Raw genomic sequence first — 19,360 nt, 5'->3', positions numbered from 1 at the left:
TATCGAGATATTTTTCGGTATTAAGTATTATAGTATTATATTTCAAGCTGGTTGCAATAGCTCAACTTTCAAAAAAGTGATGAGCCCCCTTGAGTTGATTTTCGATTACTCTAAACTAAAAATTTGAAAGATAAAATGTATAAGGATACGCTTTTATCAACAACTAAAAACTGTAAAATAATTTTAATTTTAAAAGAAAGAGCCGAATTGTATAACAACATGCTTAAATGTTGATTGACGTTTTTATAAATCATTTAAACGACAAAACTATTTAACAGTCTTTAATTTATTTATAAAAATGAATCATTTTAGTTTTTGTACAATTTTTTTTCTCGTAAAAATTCTTTTTTCAAAGTTAACACCTTTTGATTCGTCTTGGAACTACGAATTTTTAGGTAAACTTTATTTCATATTCTATAAATAGCTTTGACAAGTATTAATAGATTGAACTGTCAAAATTGCAACAGACTATTGAATTTTGAGTAGGTGGTCAAAATCGTTAGTGGTAGTGCAACTAAAGTGTAATAAAGGTCCGCAATAAAGGTCCGGAATTATCAATTTTATAATTTTTTTATTTTTCAACACTATTCATCTAAAGTTTTAATATATTTCTTAATAAAGCCTATTTTAAGTTCGACGATGGAAACTGCTACGACTAATCGACTCAATTTATCATCTTTGAACTTAATATTGTAACAAAAATGAGCGAATGATTAGGTCTCATTGACACTTTCACTTGTTACATAAACATTTATTAATATGCACTTCACCTTCTACAACTTGAAGCTACCAACATACGATAGTTTTGAACTCATTAACCACCTGATAAGCTTATATTATTTTTTTATGGTTTGAAACTTGAAATCAAAAATTTTTTTATCTAGTAAACAAATAAACAGTTTTGTATGCACACAATGAAAATCCTTTGAAAAAAGTGTAACGCTGATTAACGATTAAAAATCACGTAGGATTGTCAAGTTTTAATTTACTTCGATATCTTACAACAGTTAAATACTCATTATTACATATCAAACGACCTTAACCATCGTAAGAATATTGAAGGAAATAATCTCAAAAAGTTTAAAAACTGAAAATCTAGTATCAGATTACTCCATTTTTTGATTTCAGTTTACTAAATTGCTTGTAAACTAACCAATCAAAACGATAGGCCTTGCTAAAAAAAATATCTTTTAAAAAATAATATCAACTCTTTGATATGACGTGTCTAAATAATGATGTTGACCGCTTATATTTTTGTCAGCGTAATTTAAAAATTGAAAAAGAAAGAACCATGGTATTGTAAAGTGTTTTCTACCTAAGTATAATAATATTATTGTTTGCTTTTAAAAAAGCATATTTTGTAATTATTGATGAAAATAGATAAAACTTTATAAAAATAAAGTTTGAAAAATATTGGTCAGCTATTTTCAATCAACTTAAGACTAAAAGTGTGAAGGCTGCAAGGCAAAAAGAAATGGGGCAGTCATGTCTGTTAAGATTTTGTGAATGCTTATCCAGTACTTTAAAAACTTGAAAAATGATTGATAACAAAACATTTACAGCTGTCACAATCAGTAGATTGAATTTTGAACCAACAATAAATAGACAGCTGATGATGTTTGAAAATGTAGAAAAATCTTTTGTTTTAACAAAATCAATGTCATTTTATAGTCTCCATGACTTAGGATAATTAAAGTATATCATTTTTATATTCACCGTTTCATCGCAGCTTTTATTGTCGGTCCAAAAACTAGTATTACTTAGTAAAATAAATCTTTCACCAATTACCTAACTTTTCAAAAATTTTGTAAAATTCTTAGCTTATAGACAATTTTATTTTAAAGAAGTAAAAATTTATCAATGAGATCATAAAACATAATAGCCATGTACACATTTCAACACATTGCTTATAATAAGCTCACATAATATCTTAAAATTGAAAGATTGTACATCAAAAAATCTCGTTTCTGAGTCACTGATGCAAATTAAAGTCTAATTGTTTAAAATTTGTAGTTGCTAATCCTTTCTAAATAAGATAAAGAATGTTAATAAAAAAATAATGTCCTTCGTTTCAGTTTTTTTGAACTGATAGTTTTTTAAAATCTTTTTCTTTTCATGCATTTATTTAATTATTTGTTTATTTATTTATTTGTTCTTTGTATACATAAAATACTCCATAAATTAATAATATTATACAGTAATACTACTTCTTAGCAGAGTAAAGTTGTTGAATGAAAGTTCTAAATATCAATAAAGTACTAAATACGTTAGATAATTATTGCGAGGAAAAAATAAATTGTAAAAGTTTCCTATTGTAAATTTTTTGTAATTTTTTTTAGATGTAAGTTTTAAAAATAAGTATTTTAAAGCATTGAATAGTGTCCTTCCTGTATAAAAATATCTGAAAAAAAAAATAATAAATTTGTATGGAGTCAAAAACATTTTTTCTGAGATTTAAAATAATTTTTACGTCGATAATTTTCTTGTGTACGATAAATAAAGAATCTGCATTAGCTTTGTAAAAAAAACGATGTCCTCAAAAGTTTTTTTATCTTATCAATACGTTTTTTTTTTTTGTTTTTTTTGTTTTTTAAATTATAACTATAATATAGCTCTGCTCTGAATTCAATGGAGTATGTTTTGTACATAGAAGTTTTGCAAAGTACTTTGTTAAGGTTTTTTACGTTCCTGAATTGTAATATGTTTAAAAATTGTTACAAACATGAATAAAATTTTAAATTTTTAAATTACACCTATACTTGTCTTATTTATTATTTATTTGTTTATTTATTCATTCATTTATTTAATTATCTTTTTTTTAACGATAAGTGTACGTTTATCAAGGTTACATGGTGATGGTGAGTAAGCAATGTGTTTCGTGAAGTCATGTATATACTAACTGTAAAGGACGAATCTTCGACGATTCTCGTATTCGCTTATGTAAATTTCCGCTAGTGACCTCTGATGGTTTGAAACGGGGTGAGCTCCCGGAAACATCATATAGATCTGTATACAAAGTAAGGCAAAAACCGTACAACTTATTTCGCTGAAATCTTGAAGTCAAAGCACACTTTGAAAGGTAGGTGCTAATATTTGGCTAAATGTCGTGGTGATTATTTGATATTACTGAAATTTGAACTACATAAAAATAGTACCTTAAAGAACACAAACTTAAACATCCAATAAAATAATGAAAAAATTATTTTTGGTACTACATTAACCAACAAGTAGCTATGTTAAGAGAATAATAAATAAAAATTGAATAAAAAAAAAAATTTTAATTAAATTTTAAAAAGACCACAAGGAATGTACAGATCTAGAAACCATGCAGATAAAAACTAGCAAAAAATGATTGAATTTTGGGTATTATCACGGACGTGGCTTAGCTCGGTTAGCCAAACCAATGTCCGTGTGTTGGCACACCGACGCTCAACTGACATAATACCAGTGCACCTAAGAATGCAATTAACCGATCTGGGCGGTGGTTATGGCTCAGCGGTTAGCGTAAGGTATCCCAAATCCTTGCTTTAATTCATTTAATTCATCGAAATTACCTTCTCCCTATGTATTCGCTATGCAAGTTGGTTTAGAGGGGATAAGAAAATCGATCAAATCGCCTATGCATGGTGGTAAAAATATTATTAGCTCTCGGGAAACTGGGGCCTAAATTCTATATAGAATTAATTTTTTTCCCCTGTACCTTAAATTTTGACACTATTTTGACATGTTACATGTATAAAAGTTGTAGCTTAAGGAGGCTTGGGCGTTTGGTGTCGTATCTATTGAAGGGCCCCTGTGGGGTACTTGTCATACAAATGATTCTTTGTAATATTTTTTTTATAATCATTTTGATTATACACATGTGTGAACAAAATAGCAATAATACGCGGAAAAGTCATTGGGAAAATCGATATTAAAAAATTTATTAGTTTTCCCGAGGTACCTTGTGTAAAGACGACGGCCCTGCCACGATAAAGCTGACAACACTGTACTCTCTTGCTCTCATCTGCTATTATATACCTATACTTGTGTTAGACTTAAATTTTCATGCTTGTATGTTTATGAATGTACAGCGCATGCGCACTTACAGTATCTGAACAAAACAATTCTCATGTTCGATGTTTTCCTCGCTATTTTCTCAAAATTTAACGTGTTGATCCTATTCTTTTTTTTAAATAATAGATTCTTTATACTTTCAAGTACATGTACCAATTTAATGTGTGGGCCCACAGCTTTTTATTGCGGTACGGTAGTCTATTGAATTTCGGGTTCCGTAAGGTTGCGTGTTAAAATGACGAATTTTCACAAGCGATTTTCTCGAAAATAAATGTGTTGACCTACCTATTTTATTTTCCTAAAAAAATCTAGCAAACTTTATCTATATAATCTCTGAATTTCAGACCTAGCCAACATTTAATTCAAAATCGCCCAAGCCTCCTTAAGGAATAAGGATTCTATATAACTGTATTTGATAAAAATATTTGCAATAATAGTTGTGTTATGAGTGATTACGACATAGTAGAACGAGTAAAATAACAGGTTGCATTCTCTTTGCCACCTACTGCGCAAGCGCAGTGCATGTTGGTTGAAAGTTCTGCAGGCACTTTCGTGGTTACATGAATCATCATGTATGAAATTATAATTACTGAATACATCCTTATCAAATATGAACATATTAACTCCTTGAGATAGATCTAACTAAGATGTTTGCTCCTTTTCTTACTAAAAATTAACACTCACCACTAATTATTTTAAATAAACAAATTAAATATTAAAAATAAACAAAAATAAAAATTGTGAAATCGTAAAAATGAATGCGGTAAAAAAGCAAAATCTTCTTCCCAAGGTCTAACTAGGCGTATGTGCCTCGTTTTCTATTAAACATTATTATCTACGACTAATTATTGTGGTAGAATAGCCATAAACAATAAATTATTATTAGCGAACGACGAGAAATCGACGGAACCGAGTTCAAGACCCCTCCAAGTTTATTTTCTTTTACTTTCAGTAATTTTTTATTCTTTCATTTGTTTTTTAACATTTGTTATTTTATAATGAATTTTTCATAACATACAGCTCCTCACTCAGTTGAAGTAAATATTTATTATTCTATGTATTATCTACGTATAATTAGGTCGAGACTGTTCTTGGACTCGTAAATTTGAAAATGAGATTAACTAATCAGTAATTTTTTTAGTACATAAAAATCTAAATTATACATTTTATAGTAGCAAATTTTTCAATTGTTCTAACAAAATCGATAAATTGAATATTTGTTATTAACTGTAAGGGGGTTGACGCGCGAAGCCTCTAGTAATTAAAATCTTCGACGTCATATAAAACATAAAAAAACGTGCAGTCAACCATAAAATTAAAAAAATTACTTGTTTCAGTTTTGTTCACTATGCTTTATTAATTGTAAATAACGAGTATGCAATTATGAATCATTAAAAGGCTGCATACTACAAGAAAAGTATTGATTTCACACTTACAAGTCATGCAAATGATAAACATATTTAGCATTAAAGATTTAGCGATTGTTATCGCCTACTTGAGAGAGAAAAAGGTTTTTCGTCCCGAGAGCACGCCAGGACTCGACAGTAAGGCTGATGACGTGCTCCCTGTCTTAGACACAGGAGAGGTGTGGGCTTAGACTGACTCGATCGCGCTTATATACTAATCGTGCGGGAATTTCACCGCTTGACGGGAGAGAGTTATAAGGGCTTGGCCACCTGGCGAGTAGAGCCTGAAGCACGAGAGATGTGAGACGCCACAAAGACACATCTAAGAATTCAATTGAATAATAACATAGAGAAAAAACCAATGCAAGTGCGTTTACTGTATTATAATAAGAAATTACTGAAACTAAAAAAAAAAAAAAAAAACCTATTAAGGTCTTCAGCTCGGTTCTGTTACTCGAACAGAAATCTATTGAGGATACCTTGTTAGTTCGTGAGGACCTCTATAGGTATCCTACAGCGGACCTACTGAGGCAAAGTAACGCGGCGTACAGTTGGTCCTCTTTAGGTATCCTAAATAACCGTGTACATAACCAAACTTAAAGCATTTTTCCAGTCAATAAATAAATGTATGAATTTAATAAAAGCGAGGGACAGAAATAGAGTTAATTTGTCAGAGTAAAAGAGCTGCTAGATTCAGTAAACAAATTATGATGACAATCGTTTAATAAATGAAAAACAATCTAACCTATATATATGTAAATTATTGGTTAAATGAGATGTTTTGTGTCTCAAAAGTATTTAAATGGCTTATACTTTTAATACTTGATGTAGTTATTTAAATATAAGAATATATTATGTATTGAAAATACAGGCAATGTCAGTACGTTTGAGATGTAATATCTCAAAACTATACACAATAGGCTTAAGTATAATGCCAAAAGCTTACATTTTTTATCACTCTGCACATTTCCGTTAAATAATGATTATAATTTCGGTGTTAAAGTAGTCATAATTTTTTAAATTATTGTACAGCACGTAAAAGTCATTCAAAACAAGTGTACATTTTTTGCACCAATCTTTTTTATTCCATAATAAAACACCTGTAAGTATAGTAGTGTATTTCTCTCACATTGAATTTATTTATATATTTTAACTCAAGAGACTCTTCAAGTTTGGTTAGGTACTTTGCCTCAGACAGTTCTCCATAGATAGGCTATTTAGATATCCTCTAGAGGGCCTCTCTATCACCTCAACAAGATTTCTGTTCGGGTAGGTTCAGAGCTTCAACCCTTTTCATCTAATTTAACTTATCTATCGTTAGTGGAAGTATAAAACTCATGTTTTTGAAGATGAGATTTTAATTATGATGCATTTTAAAAATTTGGTGAAATGTTTCAAGTTCTGTATTGATTAAAAATAAGATGGTGAAAATTCACTATGATTTTAGAAATTTAACATTCTGTTATTGTAATGTATTCCACTTTCTCTATTAGTAGGATAGAATAAGCTTTTTAAAAAACAAAATTGCTATTAGCGCGAAAAAAATCATGGTTGTACTTATTAGGTTTCTGAACAAATCTAAATAGTTTTAGACTTCAAATTGTATCAGCTAATGGCCCAAAAAAATAGAAAATGTGGTCAAAAATGGTTGTTCGCGTCTAGAAAAAAACTGGAAAGTCGGACAAAAAAGTTGTATTGTTGAAAAAGATGGACAATTTCAAGACGAAGAAAATGAGCTCTAGTGGGATAAAATTGGCCCAGCCGTTTTTTCGCAATTTGCCATAAAGTGCTCTTTTGAATATTAAGACTTAAAAATTGAACACAACTTATATTTTGTGTCCCTTAACATCCACACCAAATTTCAAGACGATCGGTTGTAAACTTTTTGCAAACCGCTGTAAGAAGCAAAAAATGGTCCCTCCGCAAAAAAATGGGACGTGGCTGGTTTTTCAACATATTACCATTTTTCAAACTGCATTGTACTCGTCGAGAGTTATTCTATAACCTACCAAAACGTCGTTCCGCTCGACATTCCGGAAGTACGCGAAAAACTGTTGTCAAAAAGCAGCTATTTTCCGTGGATGCGGCGGCGCGGCGAGCCGCTCGGAAACTCCGGAGCTATGATGCGGAGAGGGGGCATGGCCTACGGCGGCAACTTTTTTGTCCGACTTTCCAGTTTTTTTCTAGACGCGAACAACCATTTTTGACCACATTTACCATTTTTTTGGGCCGTTAGTTGGCACAATTTGGAGTCTAAAACTATTTATATTTGTTCTGAAACCAAATAACTATACCACCATGATTCTTTTCGCACTAATAGCATTCTATCCTATACTATATTACTACCCTCCTCCTCTCAGATCTTTTTTGACTCCTCTTCAATCCGCTCTAGTGCTTTTTGTGCTCCTCAGTTCTCATAGATCTCATAGTCCGCTACAGAATTTTGTCTATACTAGTCCACTTAGCGGTCCTCTCTATAGTCACATAGTGTGTGATATTTCTGTGCGTACTTAAGTTTTTTGATCAACTCAAGTAATTTTCATCCCGATAGGCTTAAATTTTGTAGGATGTTTCGAGTTCAACGTTGAAGCTGATAGTTTGAATTTGGATAGTTTTTATCGGAGAGAAAAGTTTTGCTTGCATCCCAAGTGGAAATAATTTTATTCGATAAATAGGTATAATTATTTCTAAAAAATAGAAAATAAGTCTAGTTTTGAGACAAGTAAGAAGACTTATTATTCAGAACTGTCTATTACAAGTTAGTATTCAAACTTTTTAATCCTTATTATTGGTTATTATATTTTTTTTTTTTTTTGTGAAATCAAACAGTACTACCGTGCCCATAAAGATCATTATTTTTTAATATTTTTTTTTATTCTGATATAAAATAAAAAATAATAAAAATGATTTGTGACTAAAAATTATTGATAGCTATTAGTTTTTGATGAATCCGAAAAGTCAAGAATTAAATAGGAATAATTAGCCATAAAACTTCTTTCTAGTTACTACACTTACTACTTTTTTCGATGTTTCTATAATGATATTTATGACGAAAAAAATATAGTAACGAATAATAGCACACATTAAACTTTATTATAGTCTCAGATCTGGTTTTCATTAAATATTGTTACTAGTTTTTTTTTCGTTACATACAAAAAATTTTCTGCTTAGGATTTTCACTATAACACTCTAAGAAAAAGAAAGAGATTGTTTGGCTTTAAGTTTTAACACATGCATTTTACACGTTTGTATGTGAATACGCACGACTTGATAAAATACGTTTTTTTTTGTATCATACATTTTATTCTGTCATGCAATGCAGATGCTCTGTAATACAAAATAGATGTAGAGATAGAAAAAAATCGTTTTTATAATTTTTATGTGATCTATTAATGTGGAATGATCTATTCCGAATGAATGAAGAAATACGGGTACACTAGATTTAATTACTTAAATACAAGCTGATTTTTTCTTTCACCAGCGCATGCTTATAAGGTTGTTCTGTCTTCGTGGCAGAATTGTAGGAAATCGATAAAACTCTTCATACCCAAGCGGAGATTTTTTTTGTAATTAAGTAACGAAAAAAAATTAATAAATAATCAATAGTAATATTTTATAAAGTCCAGATTTGAGACTCTAATAAAGTTTAATAAGTATAAGTATTATTGTTAGTTATTATTTTTTATCATTTTTTTATTATTTTTTTTTTTCGTCATGAATGTCATCATAGAAACATCGAAAAAAGTAGCCACTAGAAACAACTTTTATGATTAATGATCACTATTTAATACTTGACTTTTAAGATTTTGAAAAAACTAATAGCTATCAATAATTTTTAACAATAGATTATATTTATTGTTTTATATTTTATATCAGATAGAAAAAAATAATAAAAAATAATAATTTTTATGGGCACGGTTTTACCGTTCGATCGCGAGAACAAAAAAAAATAATAACTAATAATAAATATTTAAAAGTTTTAATAACAACTTGTGAGAGACAATTGTGAATAATAAGTTTTGTCTCAAATCTAGGCATTAAAAACTGTAATTATTTTTTTATATTTCCTACTAATTTTTAAAAATAATTATTACCAACTTATCAAACAAAATTATTTCCGCTTGGGCACAATTTTTATGCGACCACTTATAGTATGACTCGATTTCAGATTGATTTATTTATTCAGAGCTAAGCAAAAAATTTGTCAAAATATCGAGGGGCTACGTACTCTTGAAGTCTCTTTTTACAGTCTTTGAAAGCCTTCGAATGGCTTTCGCAGTCTTTTTAAATGATTTCAAGAGTTCGCAGCCCCTCGATCTTACGGATAGTTCCAAACAAGAATTTTGAAACTATAAGTTTAAAATATATCTAATAATAAAAAGTTGATAAGAAATTGGTTATGTTACTTAGTGAAAAATGTTATTTTGCTTGCCGTGCGATAATTCCTTGAAAAATTTGGTAGGGTTTTGTTGGATGGATCTAAAGATATTTCAAGTATATTTACATGCTGACTTCGGCGTCGCAACTTGAAATTTAAAACTTTCATGAGATCAGGCACTGAAGAAAATCTCGCGGACTCAATTTTAAATTTTTTCATTCATTTATACAGATGTCTTGGTCAAAGAATTTAATTTTCTTATGTCGGTAATGTCGGTTTTGTTATATATTTTTAATCACCAAATGAATAATTGATTGCAGGAGTGAACGAAAGATTTAATCGTCAGAACGGACAGTTATTTTCTTATTTTAACTTATCCTTTATTTTTTTAGCCCCAAACAACCGCTATAGCTTACTCGAATAAATCCTTGATCGTCCATCCCTACAATTGATGCGATGATTAAAATTGTGTGCCTTTTTAATTTTTGCTTCTCAATAAAATAAAATGGACAATACTGTCACTACAAAATATAAAGAAAAAAAAACTTCTCCGAGTCAGCGCTTGAGGGCAATTTTGAGTTTTTGACGCCCAATTACAAATGTTGCTTACTGTAATTAAATTTTTTATTGTTATTTATAACAGAAAATTTGAAGTCGTTAGCATATTAAAGTTAACAGTAGACAGCTGATTGATTACTTCGAACTGCGGCTACACGAAATTTCACGGCAGAGCTGCAGTATTTTCTACGCATTTTATCGAGGGACTGCACTTCACTCTTGAAGGCAACTTTTCCGAACGACTACAGAAGTCTTTTTAAAGTCATACTTTTTATCGAGACTTTAAAAGTGCGTACAGCTGAAAGTCATTAAAAATTACTGCCAAAGTCGTTACAATTAATTCCACTACAACCTTCTAGAAACATTAAGAAAACTCTTGCTGTATAATAAATGATGCTACATCGTCAACGGTCGCCGTCAACCTTTTCTCTAATATGTAATCAATGGGAAATCGGGTCTGAGAAGAACAGCGTTTTTTTTTCAATTGTAATAAACGATGTTTATTAAAGTGCTTTGCCCTCGAGGTAGTTAATTCGTTGAATAAAATGCATTTGAATTCGTAGTCAAACGCATAGGCTATTTTATTAGAAATAACCGTAAAATAGAAACAAAAGTTTATTACTTATAGTTGAGCGATTGATTGTGTTATAGCTTTCGTTGCCGTTTTACTTTTACGTTTAAAGACGAGATTTGTTCAAACCGTTTCGGTTGTGAAAGTTACTCTGCTGGTAAGGCAGTTTATATTTTCAGTAAATGAGAGGATTTTACGACTCAAATTCTTTCTGGGAAGAATTGCACGATTTTTTTGACAACTAACCAAAAATTTCTGAAACTTTTTAAAGTATAAAATTTAGTTTTATTACTAAAAATATTTCAGAGTAAGAGCTGCTTTCATGAGATAGGTACCGTTTGTGAGAGAAGGGTGCACATCTAATTTTACCAGACATAAGAAATTTTTTCATCAAAAACTAAATGCACGATTAATTAAATACTTACAGAAACTGTGTATTGTTACGTAATTCTATCGAAAAAAAAAAAAAAAATTTTCTAATAAAATCCATTGAAATTGATTTTTAGGACAAAGTATTTTTATGTGAAATATTAAAAATAAATGTACTTCAAAATGCTTAAATGATAACTGTAGCAAATTATTTTGAATTTTCGTTACGATTACTTATATCGTGTTGTTTGTTCATTTTGCAGGTTCCTCATTCCGAGTGGCACGGCGCACTTACAGGTGTTTCAAGGAAGGATATTATATTTTTGGCTGCTCAGTCGCTAGCAGGATTGTATAAAAATAGAATACAGCCCATTGAGTAACACTGATTCTTATGTTAACAAATTTAATTGTTTTTACTGGAAAAAGAAATATTTTATGGATACCTGAATATAATCTAATGTTTACATATTTTTTAATGTTTCAATTAAAATTTTCTAGATTGTAAATATTGCTCTAGACGTTAAGAGAAGTGAAAAAAATTTTATATGTAAACTTTTGTGAAGTTTATAAACATATAGACATTAAAGTTTAACTTATGATTGAAACAAAAGTTCTATTATTGTAATTTAGAAACAATAAAAAGCTGTGTATGAGAAAAATATGAATGTATAGTTTAAAAAGCTGTTCCCATGCAACATTCAATAAAATATCTTACTATCCCACTACATTTCTCAAATGAATTTTTTGAAATACATTCGCGCTCTATGATCTTAAATCATCAAATTTTACGAAATAATTATGCAAAATGTTTTTTTTTTTTACGATGTTGGCAAGTGTCAAGTCAAGATTAATTAGGTTGCAAGAATTAAAGATTCTGTTAAAAAATGAATTAGATGCCAACCTAAAAAGGGAATTAACTGTAAATTTTGCTTTAATTCAATGTTTGAAATAAATAACATTTTGTAAAATTCTTATAGATTTTGAAAAGATATTTAAATTTTATTACTATAGGATCGGTTATTTACCCAATATATCAGTCACTTGGAAAAATGCAACAAGGCAACATAACATAATGTAAACAGTATAAAACGAAAGGGATATTTAAAACTGTAGTATAACAATAATTTCAATGAATCATTTTGTATTTTTTTCTAAAACAAAAGCCATTGACAGCTTTCAGTTTGATCATCTTTAATGAAATAAATGTATAAAATTGTGTTCCCCGAGCTGTAAAGTACAAGTTTCTTCCTTTTCTTCAGCCTTGCGGTAATTACATTGTTGGTGTGCGGAGAAACGAAGTGTCATAACGACCGATGGTAGAGACGTATATTGCTCCAGCGATAATAATTGAATTACAATATTAAAATTAATTAAATATGAGTCCATTAAAAATGGTTACAATTTGTCAAGGTACTGCGACAAATCTGGCACGCCTTCTTTCAATCCCTTCCGCTTGCGGGTCTCCTACAACAGAAAATAATTACATTAAACATCAAAATAACAAGTAGCTTGTATTCAGATTGAATTTGATGTAGCTCGTAAAATTATACTGTCTGTTTCCCTATTCTAGCAGACCAGATAAGCCCTGGAAAGCCAAAACTCAAAAAAACTATTTTATTTACCACGAAATTAAAAATGACTGGACTATAGTGGAGTCACAGTCATCAGTTATGAACGTGGATAAGATAAGATTACACAGAATCTCAGTAACAAAAAAAAGAGTATTAATTACCTGCACAACTGTGAATGGACGGCTGCCGGACTCGAATGGATCTCCTGGGAGGACTTGCCAATGATCAAAGACGCACTGTGGGAAGGCTTGACCGCCAGTGTTGGATCGAAGGTCGGCAGTGAAACCAAAGGACTCGTTGACGGGTAAAAATGCTTTGACGACGAACATAGGAGTACCAGCCACCTGGAGTTCTTCGAAGACGTGACCACGTCTGCGATTGAGTACACCATAGATACCACCAACAGCGACTTCAGGACACTGTTGATGAGAAGTGCAATATGTTACGTTTTAAAGTGAATGTAGTTGGTAAAGTTGTATATATAGTATGGTAGCTTCCACGTCGTGGCCATATCATTATCAGGCATAAGGATAGAGGCCCAATGATATATACGTAGGCGCTTGGTTTTAGATATTCTTTTGTTGTACACTGTTCCACTGTATTTGCGTGTCACCATTTGAAGAAAATGCGTCAACGCTACAGAGTTACGCGAGCATGCCAAAAGGGTCAAGATATTACGTTGTACAAAGAAAACTTACTTGGATTTCGCAAAGGTACACGGGTTCCATGAGTCTTGGTGAGGCAGTGAGAAGACAGGCATAAAGACAACGTCTCGTCGTAGGGATGATCTGGCCGCCACCTCTGTGAATGGCATCGGCGTGTAACGTAACGTCGTAAATGTTGAAGCGCACGCCTCGCAAGTTTTCTTCGGAAAGAACACCTTCTTTGGCGGCCCACTGGAAACCAGCAACGACAGAATCCTTGATTTCATTGAGGTATTGCACTCCCTTGGTACAGTCAACAAGGATGTTGGGGCCAGTGCCGTCGGGACCGAAGCACCAGATCTTTCTAGCTTCCGTCACGTCGTAATCGTACTTGTCACTGAGGTAACGGGCACGTGCTTTGAAGTCGTCTCTTGGGTTGACATCGCCTTTGTCAATGTCCTCGGCAAGACCATCAGGCATCGGCTGGGCCTTCATAAAGAGACGATTGTGCTTGTTGGGGGATTTCGACAGACACATTTGGTCGGACTCTTCCGAAACGGTTTCTCTGTACGATACGACAGGATCAGATTTTTTTATGGGGATGCAAGCGTGGTCCTCTTCTAGATCCTTTAAACAAATCTCAAGATGTAGCTCACCGGCACCAGCGATTATGTGCTCACCAGACTCTTCGTTGATACATTGTACCATGGGATCGGATTTGGCCAGACGTTTCAGACCTTGAAGCAAAAAGTCAATTTTTATCAACATATTCTAGTGTGAGAGCCTGCAAGCTGTGTTGATATGAGAATTAATCAGGTTGTCAACGATAATCACAGTGTTTCATAACCCAGTGCTTTTGTCATCATGTAAGAGTGAATTAAAAGGTGCAACTTAGATGATTTGCAATAATACATACCTTCTACCAATTTTGGTAGATCAGCAGGGTTTTTGGGCTCGACAGCGACACGCACGACAGGGGAGACAGAAAACTTCATAACTTTCATGTTGTGAGCCTCCTTGAAGGTAGTGATAGTTCCAGTTTTCACCAAAAACTGATCAACGCCGACAAGACCACAAATGTTACCTTGAATTTAAAAAAAACTCTGTTAGCTATGTTTAATCATAAAGTGGTAACATTCTTGATAATTAGGAAAAATCAGTTTATAAAATTTTCAAACATGTATTTTCTGTACAGGTCTGTGTGTGATCATCATAAAAGATTTATTTTCTTAATGCAATATCTAAGTGTAAGTACAACAAACCTGAGGGAACATCTTCGATGGCTTCTACATAACGTCCCATCATAAGAATGGTACGCTGGATAGCCTTTTCATACAAGTCTTCTTTCTTTCCAGGTTGGTAGTTAGGTCCCATGATGCGGGCCTTCATACCGGTCGATACCTTGCCCGAAAAAACACGACCAAAAGCGTAGAAACGACCTTTGTCGGATGTCGGTACCATTTTTGATACGTACATCATGAGGGGTGCCTCTGGGTCACAATTCTGTAATAACACGTGTAAATTGTTTAATATATTCAAAATATCATTAGAAAAAAAAAAATTCATTCAATTAAATCGTCAGTTGGCCGTTCTATTTGTCTATCAAATCTTTTCAGAACAGGTCTGTGAAGAACAATCATCATACAAATACTAAAATTGCTAAAGAGAATGTAAAAATTATAATTTTGAAAACACAAAAAAAAAAAAAAAAAAAACAATCGGTCAATTTTTCAATAAACTTGCCTTGATACCAAGGGCAGCTTCGTCGTCATGAGGCCCTTCGTACAACATTTCCATTCTGTACTTTTGAGCTGTGACGGGAGATGGTAAATGAATGGCTATCATCTGAAGCAATGCTTCACCAGCAGGCAGCCATGTTCGCATGACAACCTATAAAAAATAAGTTGTTTAAGTACGACCTAACACTCAATTATTTGGATATTTAGTGTGAAAAAAAGATTTTCAGAATGGTTCATGTTTTCCCTCATTATTTTTCAGAAGAGGTGTCAGAAATGTTTTAGAACAATCATCATTTTGTGTGAAACATGCTTAGTAAATATGAACTAACAAAAATATATGTGTTTTACCTTGAGAAGGGCTTTGCCATCCTTGTCCTTGTCCTCGGGTTTAAGAACGATTCCTAATTTGTTCAGAAGACTTTCACACTCGTCTTTTTTGTAATTCATGATGCAGTCAAAGACCTGTTGAAAATCATAAGATTATTACCATCATTTTCAGCACTACTCAAGTTAAAATTTTTAATGATATGATTTTATTAATTTTAAGATATAAAATCGAATGGGTCATGACAGTAAATGTAGCTTCCACGTCGTGGTATTATCATTATCAGACATAAGGATAGAGGCTTTATGATAGCGATAAACGCAGGCGCTTGGTTTTTAATCTTCTTCCATAAGTGCACTGTTCTTCTGCCCTAACACGCTAGTGGTTACATTCAATGAAATCACTCTCACGCTACAGAATAACTCGAATGTGCCGAAAGAATTGAATTTTTAAGGAGGCATATTTTGGCACTCGACATCTTACCTTATAAATAGGATCCAACACATACATGCAGAATGAGCGTTTGTTGTCAGGCTCCTTTTGTTTGCTCCATTTCTTTGTTTTAGGGTTGAAAAAGGATTCACCCCACAGTCGGTTCATTAGCTTGACAACGTCGATGCCAAACTTTTCTGCATACATTTCAGAGAACTGCTTTAAAGTAAAAGCCCATCCGTGAAGTCCCGACCCGAAACCTACAGATCCTTTGCTTGGGTCAACCTGTTGTAAAGTTCAATGTATGTTACTCATTTGAATTGTGAATAAAGGTTAAAACTAATTAAGGAGCAATTAAATCAGTTGGCCGTTCTTTATGTCTTTCAAATATTTTCAGAACAGGTCTGTGAAGAACAATCATCATGTTAACATTGGAGGGCTGTAATAAAAAATTTTGACTTAGAAACTTACACGAACTTCACCCATGGGACCATCGTCATCAGAGTAAGTGGCAATAATAACATTTACATTTTCAACAATACGCTGGAAAGTTTGATAGAGATCTTCACTTTCTAGTTGAAGTTCCAACAGAGCACGATCCATTTTGTTCATAAACAATACAGGCTTGATACGCTCTGCAATAGCTTGGCGCAAAACAGTTTCAGTCTGTACACACACACCTGTAAATGAAAAGAACAAAATTAGTGTGTACATAAGTGGTTCGAAAGCGAATCATTACTACTTCTTTAAAGAAAATATAGATTTACATGAGATAAGATTTTTTCAATTTAGTTTGGTAAAATTTAACTTACCAGAAACACAATCAACAACAACAAGGGCTCCATCGGTGACACGAAGAGCAGCAGTGACTTCACTGGAGAAATCGACGTGCCCAGGAGAGTCAATAAGATTTATCAAAAAACCTTTCTCTTCTTTATCGCGCTGATCGGGGTTATTAATAAAGACCAAGTCCTTTGGGTCGAGCTCGAAGAACATGGAAATAGCCCTGAAGAGAGTGGGAGCATCGTTTATTTGACACACAGCTGTTAGGCAGCGATTAAGCTAACTGACGCTTGTAGATAATGAGATATCAATGAAGCTACTCACGTGGATTTGATCGTAATGCATCGATCCTGCTCGTCTTTACGGGTATCCGTGAAGCGCGTTTCTCCGGCTTTGGCTCCAGCGATGATGCCCGCCTTGGATACTAGGGAGTCGGTCAGTGTTGACTTTCCGTGATCCACGTGCGCGATGACGGACATATTCCTGATGTTCCTCTTTTTGTCCATCATGCCACGGATCTCGTCTACCGTGAAGTTCACCTGGGAACCAGACAAATCAGCTGATGAGCACGATGCATTCGTCTCGCGAAGGACATTGCGCGAGCGGGGACACGGGGCTACAGCCGTCACCTATAACGATTGCTCTCTCTCTTGGGCGGTTTTAACCTCTCGGGGCACCACGCGAGCCTTTGGCCGTCTCCATGCCTCGCAACCATCTGCCACCAACACGTACTACTTTTTGTCGGGGAATGTTTCGCAGATGGTCTGCTGCCCGAGGATACGGGGAAACATTTGAGGCCCGCGCGTAGGTAGCTGTTTCGTGCCTTGCGGTCCTCCGTCGTACGTGCAGGACTCGGAGTCCGCAAGCCGTACCACCAGCAGCAGCTGGGAGACATCTGGCAGATATCCTTTGAGAATGGATGCAGTGGTGGTCACGGCTTACGGGTCCGGGTGCTGGCGAGCCCAGAGGACGACGTAGGATCACAGGCTAGGAGACGACGGCGATGCAGACGAGGATTGGGCCCGGAGCCTTGCAGCAAGTTGCGCAATCAGAAGCAATCGGAGCGTCTGGCGCGGTTTCCTAGGCGAGCTGAGGCTCCGAGCACCGAAATACAGGGGCCAACGAGTGGCCTGGGTAACTGAAACTTGAAGTGCACACGGCCCGATTAACCAGGCTACGTACCATCTTGGATGTTTTCCGATTGCGGTGGTCCTCGTCAGATATGAACGTGCGCCAACAATGGCGGACTCCCTCGGAAAGAACGGGTCAGTGTCCGGAGCAGCTCTTCGACTCTGTGAACTCTTTTCGGTCCTCGGCAGTTTGCCTTAGCTTCTCGTCGATGGTGGCGCTTCATCAAAATATAGGTGTGTTCTTCTTTAGCGTTCGTTCCTGTATCAGTGGTATCGACATTACTTGAATGAACCTATTGGGTCGGGTCTCGACATGCTATGTATCGCAAAAATGAACTTTTTTTGAAGTTATATACTTACTTTTATAGGCGCGGCGCGTTGTGTGCAAGGGTAAATCAACAATTTCAGATTTTGGCCCTTGAGAAAAAGTGTGACGGAATTGGATTTTGCTTTATGCTCCCCCTTCGCTCGCTCCCCATGATGTACTTCTGGTTTCCTCTATACCACATAACGCCACATGACATCACCACGCCACACATTTTGAATTTTATAAATTTTAATTCTTTTTCTTTTAACCAATTCTTATATATATATATTTAAAAAAACAGCTTCCAAAAAGATGTGGACACCGGATGTTCTGTACTCTAGTCGAGGCCCTTACCGCACTCTGCTATGAGCGTGCCCGATTTACGGGCGTCGGTTGCTTCATTTTGTCGCACAGTTCGTTGCTTATTTTTAATGTTAATTTTTATTTACTGTTTATTAATTCATTTGGTTTGATAATACATCAAATAAATAAATAATTTATTTAATGAAATTTATTTTTTAGGTACATGTTTCGAAAATTTCGAAATTAGTATGTATACGCAGAGCAGCTTTCATATATGTAATAATAAACATTTATTAATTATTTATTAACTTATCATTAATTTTTTACTATTATAATAAATACATAATTGTTTGAACAATTTTTCATATTTTTTCAAAATTTTCAAAAATTAAAAAAAATTTTTTTGTACTGTACAAATACAATATAATTAAGTTCTGTTGTGTTTTATTCTCTTACAATTTTCACATTTGTGGTTAGTGATTTTTTGACTTAAGGACGTTCTTCACATAGTTACTGGGGGAAAAGTTCAGAGAAGTGAAAGGAAAACGCTAATGTGTGCAGTAAAGCTATAGCAATTGTTTTTCTCATATGGATGTTATACTCACATACATGCTTTTAATCCCCTCTTTCTAAATTCATTTGAAAACCAACTCGTGGATCTATTTGAAAATTTGATAGGTTTATCTAAAAGTAATCTTTTGAGTGTTAAAAAAAGGATGATAACACTAAAAATTTCGATATTTTTCAGAAAAGCTAAAACGTAACTCCTTATGACGCAAATTTTTACA

General features: G+C 33.4%; 2 protein-coding genes across 4 annotated transcripts in view; one reads left to right on the top strand and one right to left on the bottom strand.

The window, feature by feature from the left end:
• The window catches only part of LOC106643864 (protein PRRC1-B), a 94,309-nt gene extending 82,217 nt beyond the window's left edge, over positions 1–12,092 (top strand). For all 3 annotated transcript variants that reach the window (XM_089593962.1, XM_089593965.1, XM_089593955.1), the window contains one exon: positions 11,602–12,092. In XM_089593962.1, the coding sequence (XP_089450088.1) occupies positions 11,602–11,718 (117 nt within the window). In that variant the 3' untranslated portion in view covers positions 11,719–12,092. The remainder of the gene's footprint in view (positions 1–11,601) is intronic.
• A 370-nt stretch (positions 12,093–12,462) lies between these two features.
• eEF2 (eukaryotic translation elongation factor 2) lies at positions 12,463–18,165 on the bottom strand. Its single transcript, XM_014356768.2, has 12 exons — positions 18,015–18,165; positions 17,157–17,371; positions 16,862–17,055; positions 16,521–16,729; positions 16,101–16,334; positions 15,641–15,754; positions 15,297–15,443; positions 14,816–15,056; positions 14,470–14,637; positions 13,608–14,290; positions 13,071–13,328; positions 12,463–12,802 (listed from the first exon to the last, which is right to left on the bottom strand). Exons 1-12 carry the CDS (start codon positions 18,015–18,017, stop codon positions 12,734–12,736), a joined length of 2,535 nt encoding a protein of 844 aa, XP_014212254.2. The 5' UTR covers positions 18,018–18,165; the 3' UTR covers positions 12,463–12,733.
• Positions 18,166–19,360: the final 1,195 nt, after the last annotated feature.

This window comes from Copidosoma floridanum, unplaced genomic scaffold, assembly GCF_036245765.1.
Source record: "Copidosoma floridanum isolate Cflo_tuat_1 unplaced genomic scaffold, Cflo_Japanese_pri ptg000001l, whole genome shotgun sequence".
In the NCBI taxonomy this organism is placed as follows: Eukaryota; Metazoa; Arthropoda; class Insecta; order Hymenoptera; family Encyrtidae; genus Copidosoma; species Copidosoma floridanum.
This window is presented reverse-complemented; position numbering and strand designations above follow the sequence as displayed.